Genomic DNA, 12,979 nt, shown 5'->3' with positions numbered 1-12,979 from the left:
GCGGCACGACTGCCTTGCCGATCTGGAGATCGCGAGGGCCAGCGCGTGAGTGACGCGTGGGCGCGATTCACAGCAGCTGCCGCCGACAGACATGCCAGACGACGCGAGCTACTCTGGCGCCACCTCGTAGCTGTTTTCGCCGCACTACGCTTTTGTTCTTACGCTTTCGCCATACACTCCTGCGCTTTCCGCCTCATGGTTCTGCTGCACCTTCCTCTCCGCTTCCCTCCTCGCGTTTTTCATCCCCCGCTGCACTTTGCGTTTGCTTTCACCTTTCGCTGTGCTCGTTCTCTCGGTTACGCCGAGCTACGACGCTGAGGCACGCCGACGCTCGCCGCAGGAACGGGCGCCTAAGATCTGCGCTCAAAAAAAACAAAGAAAAGAAAAGAAAAAGAAAGAAAACGAAAAAAAAAACCAAAGACGTGTGCCACTCCGCCATAGCGCCAACTTAGTTTTCTTTATTGCATGGAAATACTATATTATCACAAATGCATGGCTGGAAAGCTTTACAAGAGGTGATCACATACGCACAAAGACATGTATCCAAGAAATAAAAATACAGTAAAAAAACTTCAGTCCAACAGTGCAGGGACAAAAGTCGCAACTATATAGTGATCGTCAGAGACTTGGTTTTAGAGAAACAGACTCCGCGGCCCGTGCAGTCTTGGCACGCCCACGCTCTATTCGTAACGCGGCATTTCCTCATTGTGTGGAGACTCAATGACAAATAGTGTGGAATGTTTGTGCCTTTACACAGTAGATACCACAATCCGTGCAAAAGCTTTTAAAATTGTCAGATGTTTCCACTAAGATATCCCAAAGGTAAAACGTGTTGCAACAAAGAATAAAACTGTGCACAGTAGTTTGGCTGGTTACACAGTCTGCAATCCATGCTCCATAACACATGCGCCCTTATCATAAGACCATACTTTCCTAACGTGAGTCACTTAATGCATTTACTGCAGAAAGGTGCTATTATAAACATATACAAGTACATCTTGACTGGAAACACCACATCACCAAAACAGCTTCACTTAGTTTTTACATATTCTTTGCCCCAAATAATCAGCAGTCATCTGCACATCATATGACAGATGCATGTAGGTACGAATTTTATACTAGTCAGGAATTTGTTTTAAGGAAGTGAAAAATTTGTTTACCACTGGCATTTTCACTGATGATTCATAACAAGGGACTGTGCACTTCCTTGTTATGCTCTCAGGAAGTCTGCTTTGTCAGATGAATAGAGTAAAAAGACAATGCAGATCAACATGCGACTCTTATAGGTGGCTAGTACTTGATTTGTTTTCTAGTAGGCAGAGCAAAAAAACACTTGTTCTGCAAGGCAACGCAAGGTGAAGTCCTCTTGGTCATGACATTACCTTAAGCACTAGCTAGAACATGCTATTAAGGTGATTTGTGTTGCAAACAAATTATAGTGACGTTTCACTACGTGAACGCGGGTTGCGCGCAGGCGTATAGAGATGCGGTCCGAAGTTTCTAGGCTATGCCCTCCTACCCGACGCAACCGCATTGTCTCAAGCCGCCTAGCACGTTATTCAGGAGTCTCCTGGGCACGCCTAGCCCGCGTCTTTTGTCGGTCTTGTCCAGCTCGTGCCCGGCGCTTGCAGACAACTTCAGGGTCGATCGACTCGCGCTTGGCCTGCCGCCACTAGCGTTGCTGCTCCGTCCTTCTCGCTCGGCATCTCGGTCGTCAGACGAACCCGACACATCCGTAGCGCACACATAGCCCGTAGTAACTGCCAGAGAAGTGAACCCAGCCAGCGCGCCTCCGCCTATCCTCCTCCTCCGCGACGCTCCGCTTCCTTCCTCCCCCCCCCCCCTCCCCCCACCCTCCGCCGCGCGCTCCTCCTCGCCACTTCCAGGCGTCCTCCTCCTCCGGCGCACGCTTCTCTCTCTCCCAGCTCGGCGGCCTCAGACTTAACCTCGCAAATTTCGCAGACGGGCATGCATGCCTTCGCGAAATAATATAGGCTTTTGTATTTTTATAATGAAATTAGTGGCAATGCCTCATGAAATCTAGGGAACGTTAACACTAAGCACACATTTAAAAATGTGATCGCAATTTCAATGGGGTGCATGGAAAGGTTATTTCTAAACAAAGAAGAACGAGATAGCACTGCAAGCTGAAGACTGAAACATAGCTGTTCTAGTGCCTTAGCTTGGCCATTTTTCTCTGCTCCCTCCTACCACCAGATTCATAGCCTGCAAGCTAAAGTGCATTGGTGCCACCATGTTTCCAGACAATCTTCGTCTTTGCTCCACTGTTAGGGCAAAAGTGCTTACACATTTTCTGTCGCTCTTCCCCAATCACATTTAAGAACTTTGTCCCTGACTCCCAAACATTTACCATTACTGATACTCATCTTGATCCCGCATTGAAAGTGCTCATACACTGTCAGCCAAGCGTACTACATTTCCTGGTGCTTTGCAGTATTTTGTCTATCATGTTGACATTGACATTGCAAGGGAATTGAGGACTTTGAATGTTGTTACTTTAAGTCGTAGATGACCCAAGTGCTGGTTTCATATAAATGACTATACACACATCACACAATCCAGATGCTTGCCATTGCTGTGGCATGGTGAAAGGAATATTTGCATAAGCAACTTGTCAAAGGGATCACAGGAGGGAGTCTCCAATGAACCTCCCCTCTCCATCATCCCTTTGAGGAGCAAGGTGGTGGGCTGCCATGATACGATGCACCTGAGAAGGCAGCTAATTCCTACCCAGCTGTTGGGCTTTAAAACCAAGAGTTCCTCCTTCTCCAGAGAGAGTTTACCTGGAAGCTTTGCCCAATGAGGCATATCACCACCTGGTGCACTCCCCTTGCCGCAAGGATCTCTCACCATGTGAAGCTGCACTGCTATTCAGCTGCAGATAGATTATAAGATTCTGACACAACTATGCTTACTTGGGCACTCAAAGTTGAAGAACATTGGCAGGGATTTTTTATTACCAGACATATCAAACAGGCGTTTGTGCATAGTAAACCCATTAAATATACATGTATTTACATTCTGAAAAAGAATTGCTTCAGCAAAAATTGTGGTGTATAAATAAATATATATATTTCTTTTTGCAGAGCGAGGTTACTACGGCCAACATAGTTTGTGTTCAGCATATAGCACATATTTCCACATGGATGCTGAGGTGAAAAAAAGTAATAATAAAATAAAATCTGTTAAAATTCAACACTTATGCAACATGCGGTCACATCAACTACTCAAAACTGTACAAAATAAAAATATATAACATGTCATAGCATTCAAGGGCCGAGGGTTGAACTTGTGCCAGCAAAAGCTACCTTTCGTAAAAAAATTGTGTAACCAGCCTAGCTTACACACCCACCGTGAATCACACCAGGGCAAAAACCCATGCTAATTACAGCATTCTTGAAATATTAAATAAATCAGGGCTGTGACATTGTGAAAACACGTTTAGGAGAAAAGGCATGCAGCTAGTCACTGTACAGCAAGAGGACACACAACTCAACATGCAGACATCACACTTCTATTGCTTTATCTGCAAAGGAACTATTCACAAAAGAAAAAAAAGAACAGTGCCCCTTGCACTGCATTTTTCTCTGCAGGCTCTGAATAACTTTTGCTGCTCTCAGTTTTTACAAACGACGCACAAGGGCGGCTTGCACGCCTTCCGTTGTGACTTGGCCATGTCGGTCCTGCTAGCCAGAATGATCTGCCTTATCATCCCCTTGCAGTCCCGGCAGACAGTCATAAGCGGGCCGCGCAACCGCTCTTCTTGAGGAGAGCTGGCCTTGTGCTGGAAAGTACGGGAACGTAGCAGAGGTGCTCTGCGAGTAAGTGCCTCCTGGTCTGCTGCATCTTCCGAACCACCAATTTTTGGACTACACACAGAGGATGCATGGCGAAGCTTGGGAACCCTTGGCCGTGGTGGTGCGGTACTCGGTGGTGCATAGACAGTCACATTGAGCTTGGTATTGAAGGTGGCGCTGGCAGGCCTGTTCAGAATGGGTGATGATGGTGCGGACCCGCTGGTAAAAAAAAGAATATATTTTTTTCACTGTTGACATTACTGATTCAAGACTGCAAAACAGTCCCGTTTGACACCTATGATTGGACTGCTGACATGAGTGATTCATGACTGCAAGACAGTAACGTTTGATGCCTATGAGTGCACAGCATAGCCATAAAAACAAAGAAAGGCACCAGCGGCATTGTCATGCACATCCTAACCTGCAAGGCAGCTAGTTGTTGTATGTGAAACAATATTGCCATGCATGTGCTCTGCTTTATCTAAAATATTAAAAAGCTCCTCGATGTGTTTCATGGTGACAAGTAAAAACCTTCCCTTTATAGAATGTTCCTGCAATTTGTTGTTAATGTGGGACATTTAGGCACCTGTAATCAGGGACCAATCCTTTGGGCAGTCACTTGTAACTGTGGTGAAGATATCTCGTATTTTCAATAAATTACCAATTTATTAATAGGCCATTAGCTCAGCATTATTAGATGTGCTTTAGGAAGACTTTGCAAGATAATGATACGCTAAACACGAATGCATTTGATTGCAAGCTTGGGGATGTACATAACTTCAGGACTTGTATGTATTAAGTCACCGTGCCCCAAGTACTGACTGCCTTCAATTCAGAAATTCCCACATTCGAGCCATGTTGTTAATTCAAAAAAATTAGTCAAGACAGCTTATTTGTAATTATAAAACAATTTATGACATTCATCACTTAAAAATTTTGTCCAACAAAAATGATAATTTTATTAAGCAGAGACAGTGATTGATGAAACACCTGGTAGCATGACTTCACAGGATGCAGTTACTCCGCAATGGTCATAAATGACGAAAAGGCAATGCAAAATTTTTGTATCATCTCAAGTGCTCAACAATGCATTGCCAAGAATAAAAAGCACATGCTGCTCAGAACGAGTGTTGCTCCAAATGGTTTTGCCATTAAAAACAAAAACAAAACACTGGAAATAAACATGTGTATATCGAAATATTTAGGAGGATTAAACAAGGCTAGTATAGACACAGATAGCACAACACTAAATGACTTGGTAAAACTTGGTATTATACCTGGTAAACTGAAAAGCCACTGGAAGTGGAGAATGATTTGGTGACTCCTCTTCTGTTACTGTTGGGCACAGCATGTACACAGGTATACGGTCAAACCTGTCTGTTGGAATGTGCATCTGTAGAGAAATTGTAATGTGCAGTTTAGAGTTCCAATCTTCATTCTGGCAGCCATCTCTGAATGCTGTTTACAAACTACAGCATAATGCATCTTGGAGTAGTTGAACCTTCATATAACATAGACGTAACATTTTATCAGATATAATGAAGTAAATATAAAATCTCTTGCTGCTAGTATGTAACGAATGCATGCTTACAATGAACGTTGCATACATATAACGAGGTTATTTTCAAGTCAGATAAACTCCATTATAACGAGGTTAGACTTCACATGGCTAGAAATACTAATGTTGCAAAACCGTGAAAACATTGCGCAACAACTCAGTTCAAATACAGCACACTCCATTACATTAAGTCTACGATGCCACAAGTAAAAAAATAGGGAGTGCTTTGGCACACCCACCAGTGACCCAAATCACAGAACACAAGGACAGCAATTCCATGATCATTTGAAGACATCAGAGAAATTATCACTACTAACCCATGGCGTTATCACCATTGCCATTATGATGTATGCACTCCTGAATTTTCTGCACATTGGGTCAACTTTTCAGAACGAAAAAAATGAATGTTGCGATGCCAAGGTTGCGATGCCAAGGGTGGCTGGTTGGCAGTGGTGATATGCCATGTTGATAGCCAATGTGTGTGCATAGGCCAGGCCTGTTTGCATGTTGGATGCAGTAGATTTGTGCAGCTAACTGCCATTTCCTATTCATCTCTAATTCCGCATCACTGCCTCATCCAAAATGGAAAGCATGAAGTCTATTGGCTTCAAACTGAAACTGCATAAACCCAAGTAGCCTATAGAAAATGCAACAACCGGGAACATAACATGGCTATATTTTATTTCCAAGAAATTCCTGTACTCGTTAAATAGCCTGTGGCTTGAAGGGTTGATGCAAACATGCGCTTGATGAATCGTTTCTTGCAGCTCACTGCAACAGTATATACAGCCCATATAATCCTATTTTTGTGGCGTTTTGTACAGTTTGACTTTTTCACTGATGATGTTCACCTACATTAATGCAGTAAAAGGACAGTTCACAAACAAATCAGCTTGAGCAGACCTTGTCTATGACTGTTCTCTCCATTTCAAAGCTGTTGAGGATGGCTGCTTGCATTACATCTTATTTTGCTTGTGTGTCGACAGTAGGCAATTATGTTTTGACTGTAAGAAATTGCTGGCTTCTCACTAACACCTGTACAGGACATCTGCATTTTTCCTTTTTTTTTAGCTTGTAATGATGACAGGATGCTGAAGAGGCAACATTATGCAGCATCCAGCTCATCAGTCAGCTTCTTCGCATCTCATGCAATTAAATCTAGCATCAGAATATGACTTAAGAAGTAAATATGAGCTAGCCAAGAGATAAATGCCAAATTAATATGTACCAAAATTGCCATGTATTACATGCGCAAAAAAAAAGACTGCCTATATCTTGAACAGATCATAACCAAATAAAGTGTTCCAGCTTCACAATGTGCATTCAAAAGCTGGTACCTTGGTAGAACATTTGTCACAGATTTTCCTCTCACACAGCTTGCATTTGACTCCCCATGGCCTGAAGAAGGAGAACTTTGTCTTTTTGCAGGTGAAGCAAACCTAAGAAAACATAAAAGCATTATTTTTTTACAATTTTATTTCCATCAATGAATATAGTATTCTAAACTTATATTGGCTTACTTTTCGCTTCTCAACATCTTCATAAAGGGGCCTATTGGCAAGAAGAGACTCCAATTCTGCCTTTGTTAGAACATTACGTATGTGAACAACTTCTTCCAGGGTCAAGGACAAACACTCCATCGAATTCTCCCACTGTGTCTACAAAAGAGGCGGAAGATACATTTAAGCAAAATTTCACAGAATTAAGCCAGCACTGTTACACATATGCTTGCACACATTACAAGTACCAATATATGATATCAGCTGAAAAATAAATTTACTAGGTCGCCCATTGCAAAATGACCTTGTTGCCCTCGCAGTGTATATCAAGCGGAACAATGGTACAAATATAGTTGAATTTCATTTACCATTGGCTTCCCAAGCATCATTACCTTTACTTCTCAAGGACACTTAAAAAAGTTTATACCAGCCTTGTGCACATACAGTAAAACCTTGTTAATTCGAACTCAGTTTATTCGAAATGCCGCGTAATTCGAAGGCTTTCGGCAGTCCCAATAGTTTGCATGCAAATTTTGCTGGATAATTTGAACAGCCAGCGTGCCCATATCCGGATAATACGTCAGTTTAAACCATGGCCTCCGTGATCGTAAAAAAAAAAAAAAAAAAAAGAAAAAAAAAAAATTAGTGTGCCAGTCTCTGTTTTAGTTCTAGTCTAGTTGCCGGAGTGGCAGCCAGGCGGCACTTTAAATCAACTTTCTGTTTCCGATGAACGTTGTGTGCAGTTTTGTGGAGTGTAGCGGCGGTAACAGTGAATTGCTGCACACTGTAAGCAGACTGGAGGACGCAGCCTACGGTGCGGCTAACTACCGCGCGAAGCAGTCACGCATTGATGACTACTTCAAGTGACCGTTTTTCAAGCGAAATAAAGGTGTAGTGTTGATACAGCCACATTTTGCACGTCTATTTCTCGTTTTTCATCCATTTTTGATAATTTGAAAATCCGGTTAATTCGATGACTTCGAATTAACGAGGTTCTACTGTATTAGGTGTCAAAACCAATACCAATAGCAGCACAAAACTAAACTGAACTGTTAATATTTCGGAAATTAACAGCGCTAAACAGACAAGGACAAAGGAAAGGAAGTTTAATTTCCGAAACATGAATTACCACCAACTTGCCCAAGTTTCTCTTCTAGAAAGCTGAACTACTTGGCGATGCGATACATGTGTTGTGCCTTCCTAGCTTTCCATTCAATGGCACAGAAAGTTATCACTGGTTATAGCAGATGTGCCATATCTTGTTTGATATATTGAACTTTTACAACAAGAAGTTGACTAATGAATGATTAGTGAACATTTTGCCTGTTTAGTCAATTATGAAACAGGAGCTGACTAAGCGTAAGTTTTAGAAAAAGGTGTCCCATACCGTGGTCCAATTTTCCTTCCCAGACTCTTGACGTGCATTAAGTGCCAATTTGTCAGGGCGTCGGACCATTTCCTGAGCTATGCGATATGGTGCCCTCGATGGTGATTCGCACACAGTGATGCTATGTCGACGCTCTAGCTTGTGCTTCAACAATGCTGTCGTTGGGACATCGGGGTTATCTCCTGAAAGGAAAATGTTGGCTGTTTAGTCAACAACCTGGGATTTCGTCCTACTTAAGACAAAGAATCCTAACATGCCCTAGATGAACCACAGTATATTACAAATGTTGCATCATGCTCATCAATTAAAATGAGATAAAAGTAAAAGCAATGCAGAACGATAGTAATTGTCATTTCCTTTAATAGTGCTAAAGAAGAACAGTGGACTAGAATTACCTTGGCGAAACATTTAATTTCATGATCAGCTTCTGGAATTATGAAAATCTAATCCTCCCAAGTTTTATAACTATTTCTTGATCTAACATGGCACCTCTTTTTCATTTGAAGGCATGATAATTTCTGATCTGCTTGACACATCTGGTGCTTTCAATTCATATTTTTCACTCTGTCCTTGTGTGAGGTACGAAATTTGGCTCCGATGGCTGTATTAGCAAAGTTAAAATCAGCACTAAGGTATCGTGAACCTCACACTAAACATGAACAAAAAAAAAAAGCAACAATGCACTCAGGTTGGTGGACAATGTAAATTACACTCCTTAAAAAAAGTATTTGCAGAAAATCCAACAGCTTGCCACTGGAGGAGTCTTGCTACCTAAGCTAGCAAAAGAAAATTCCAGGCTTCACATTGCATGGGTGGACGTTAAAGGGACACTAAAGGCAAATAATAAGTCGACGTGGACTGTTTAAATACCATTCCAGATAGGATAGGATAGGATAGGATACACTTTATTGCTCTAATTTACAGAGTCATTCAGCAGTCAGACCGAGTGCTTCCACCTTCTTGTCGATGGTAACTTCCGTCTTGCAGGGTTGGCGCCCCTATTCCAGGGCACCACTGAGTGTGGCTGCTCGTTGGGCATGGTGTACCAGCCCCCGTCGGAGGCATAGGTTGCCGCTGGAGAGCACACTCTCCCACTGCTCCGCACTCGGATTTTCTATATTGTGGAATGTTTTGTTTTTGCTGCATTCACACGTGATATAACAAAGGGTGGATTTTGAGCCACACCATGGGCATATGTCCGTGTATTGGTTTGGGAACATTTTGCTTAGTATGTGTAGATTTGAAAAGGTTCCTGTTTGCAGCTTCCACCAGCAAACTGCCTCTTGTTGATTAAGCATGTTCTGTGTATTTGACCCTCGTTCCTCTATGACAATTTAGTATTTCGGAGTACGTCAGGATCACCGTCATGAAGTCCTCGGGGTCTCCATTTAGGTCTGCTCGGTTAGTATGCTCGCAAACGGTCCTGTCGGCCCTCTGGTTGCCCTCAATTTCAGTGTGTCCCGGTGTCCAGAAAATGTTGTCTAACTCGTCTTTCGTGTTGGCCAGCACAGAGGAAGATTTGGAGTGCCTTTTGGCCAATTCTGCCATTGATGTAGTTACGGCATGCTTCCTTAGAATCCGTTAATATTGTAAGGGATTTGTTTGCACGGTAGCCCTCCGCGGCCACTAAAGAAACAGCCATTTCTTCTCACTCATTTACTCTACAGTACCGTGCTGACGTGCAAGTGATCTCCTTATAGTCCAAGCCAATTACTGTCGCGACGACTTTTTGCTCTGTTGTTCCTCATTTCCGAGGATACACCACGGCGTCCGTATATACCGTGTTAGCCTTGGTTACTAGATATTTCTCTACATATTTTGCCCTAGCATTCTGCCTGGCTGCGTGTAGGTTTGGGTCCATGTTACTTGGGAAGGACCCTACCCTGATGGCGCTGCGGTACTCATCTAGTAGGTTTGCCGTTCTCTGTTCTTCCCTTTCTATTTCTTGATGTCCCAGCCATTTTAGAAGCTTCCTGCCCGTGGTATTCTGCTGGAGTCTGAATATCTGCGACCCTAATTGTGCTTCTTTGAGCTCCTCGAACGTATTATGGAGTTCGAGGGCTAACAGCTTTTCTGTCAAGGTGTTGGCCGGCAGATGAGCTGTTTTGTAGGCTTTCCTTATCATGGTGTCGGCCTGGTCCCTCTCGCCTTTGTTTTTGTTGTAATAAGGGAGGGAGTATGTGATTCGGCTGATTACGAGGCTCCTAACCAGCTTGACCGTGTGGTTTTCATAGCATCAAATGGTCCCCGGCCCATATGGGAATCAATGTGCACTCTGAGGTTGTTAACGCCAATGAGTTGGCCCATGACTGTGCGCGAGGTCTTACACACCGCGGCGGTTCAGGTGGACTCACGGGCGGCGACTTAGGACTGTACAGGGATTCGCTTCTCACCTTCCATGAAATCTTGGCACATTATCAACTTGCTCGGCGGGCCTTTCCGCTACCACACCCTAAACTTAATAGACCACAATCGTTGGTGTTTCGCATGCTTCAAACGAGGTCATTTCCCTCCAGGGGCCGATTCAGTCACTTTGTGCCTAATGTAGAACCCCACTGTCCAGACTGTGGGGAGGCATACTGCTCCTTATCCCATATGCTCTAGCAATGCCCTGCATTACGCAGCTCATCGCTAAGCACTCTAGCCGACTGGGAGGCAGCCCTTAAGAGTGGCGACCTCTCACAGCAACTACGGGCTGTCCAGAGGGCCTGCGACAGGGCGGAGGACCACAATCTTCCGACCTTGACGTGGGTGCGGCCCGCGACGGCTACGGGAACTCCCTGAAAAGGGAGGTACCCTAACGCCGGTTCCTCAGGACCATTAATAAAGTTCTTTGTCTGTCTGTCTGTCCCTCCCTCATGCCGCTTCTTTTTTTGTGATACACAGGTGATCATGCGCGCCACCTGTGTTGTCGCTTGCTTGAGTAGGCTTATAGTGTGTGTGCAGCGTTGGTTACTCTGCACCCACATTCCCAGAATTATGACAACTTCTTTTTCTGGTATTTTCTGTCCTTCTAAGGTGACGTTGAGTTCCCCTTCCAATCGCTTTCATCGTCTGACTCTCAGGAGCTCGGACTTCTCCGTTGAGCAGACGAGGCCTCATTCCCTGACGCATCTTCCACGCATGTTGCTGCGGTTTGTAGACCTTTTTTGGCTGAGCGAGCCTTGGACGGTGATATCATCAGCATAGATGGCGTGTCGTATGCCTTCGATCCTTTCCAGCTTCCGGGCTAAATCCAATCATTACGACGTAGAAGAGGATCGGTGAGATTACGGATCCCTGTGGGGTTCCTTTGTTGGGTGTGTCTAACTTGTTGGTCCGCAGGTCTCCTAATCCCACCGTGGCTGTTCTGTTTGATAGGAATGCTGTCACGTAGCCATGGATTCTTCGTCCACTGTTGAGGTCGTCCAGTCCCTTGGGGATGGCCGCGTGGCTAACGTTGTCAAACGCTCCTTTGACATCTAGTGCCATTATTATGTTTTCCCCATTGTAGGGGATGTTGTTTAGTACCTCCTCCTTGATTTGTAATAGGACATCTTGAGTTGATAGTTTGGTGCAGAATCCGAACGTGCTGTGGGGGTACAGATCTTCGTCTTCCATATATTGTTGTAGCCTCCTTGTCACGATTCGCTCGTACAACTTGCCAAGGCATGAAGTGAGTGATATCGGTCGTAGGTTTTCTACTTGTAGCTTCTTCCCTGGCTTGGGAATCATTACCACTTCCACATGTTTCCATTCTTCTGGCACTGTCATCGCTTCCCAATGTGTATTGAGGAAGTCTGTCAACTGTGTGACTGCCTCATCACTTAGGTTGCGGATTAGTGCGTTTTTAATTTTGTCTGCGCCTGCTGCCGTGTTCCGGGTCGATGCCTTGATTGCTGTGAAAACTTCCTCCCTGGTGATGGGTCTGTCCAGGTTAGGGTTCTCTTCGCCGCGGTATCTCTCCGTATACTCCTCGGGTTGATCTTGCCTGTAGCACTTTATGCGGACTTTCTCTAGCAATTCTTCATCTGTTCCTTCGAATTGGTAAACCAATATTTGGATGGCTTTGTTGCTTTCCGACTTGGTTTTGGTTGGGTCCATCAGAGCCTTGAGGATACGCCAGGTCTTTGCGGTGCTAAGGGTTCCGTCTAGCGAGTCGCTAAACTGTTGCCAGCTCTGCCTTGCCAGTTGGGCCGCGTATTACTCTGCCTCCTTGGTAACCTCTGCAATCTTTTTCTTTAGCTTCCCGTTTAGTCGCTGCTTCTTCCACCTTTTGGTTAGCCCGCGTCTTGCCTCCCATAGCCTGAGAAGCCATTCCAGAAACCTTGCAATGCTCGTTTCATGTCAAGAAAGGACTTAGTTTACGAGAAAATTGCATCTGAAGGGTCTGAATACCTTTTTCGAAATCCAAATCTCCTGCCACCCAACTGAGGGAGTGGTGATGTTGCATACGCCATTACCGCCCTTTGCTGCTGTCTATGAGTAAAACAGTGCCTGACAGACGGCGGCATCGAGCCAAGACAGAGTGGTGGATTCACTGAAGCTGCTTTTTGGTCAAGTGGCATAGACCGTGCAGGCATCCCGCAATATAACATGGAAGTTGAATTCTCTGCTACTTGCAGTTTGTGCGAGTTTCGTGAGCCAGCAAAACCGGCACAGCATACGTGATAACGAACCTGCTGAAATGCGAAAGCGTGGACGGCGCAGAGTCGAGCGAATACGAAATCTTTCGACC

At 44.4% G+C, this 12,979-nt stretch overlaps 1 protein-coding gene across 1 annotated transcript in view; it reads right to left on the bottom strand.

Annotated features, from left to right (window-relative positions):
* Positions 1-438: 438 nt before the first annotated feature.
* Positions 439-12,979, bottom strand: part of spir (spire type actin nucleation factor) — a 226,912-nt gene continuing 214,371 nt past the window's right edge. Inside the window, exons 11-15 of the mRNA XM_050191843.3 lie at positions 8,263-8,444; positions 6,897-7,034; positions 6,714-6,815; positions 5,096-5,211; positions 439-4,037 (exon numbers count right to left, since the gene is read on the bottom strand). Of these exons, the coding sequence (XP_050047800.1) occupies positions 3,638-4,037; positions 5,096-5,211; positions 6,714-6,815; positions 6,897-7,034; positions 8,263-8,444 (938 nt within the window). The 3' untranslated portion in view covers positions 439-3,637. The remainder of the gene's footprint in view (positions 4,038-5,095; positions 5,212-6,713; positions 6,816-6,896; positions 7,035-8,262; positions 8,445-12,979) is intronic.

The sequence above is a fragment of the Dermacentor andersoni genome, chromosome 1, assembly GCF_023375885.2.
Source record: "Dermacentor andersoni chromosome 1, qqDerAnde1_hic_scaffold, whole genome shotgun sequence".
NCBI lineage: Eukaryota > Metazoa > Arthropoda > Arachnida > Ixodida > Ixodidae > Dermacentor > Dermacentor andersoni.
The sequence above is the reverse complement of the archived record's forward strand: the minus strand, read 5'-3'. Positions and strand labels throughout refer to the sequence as shown.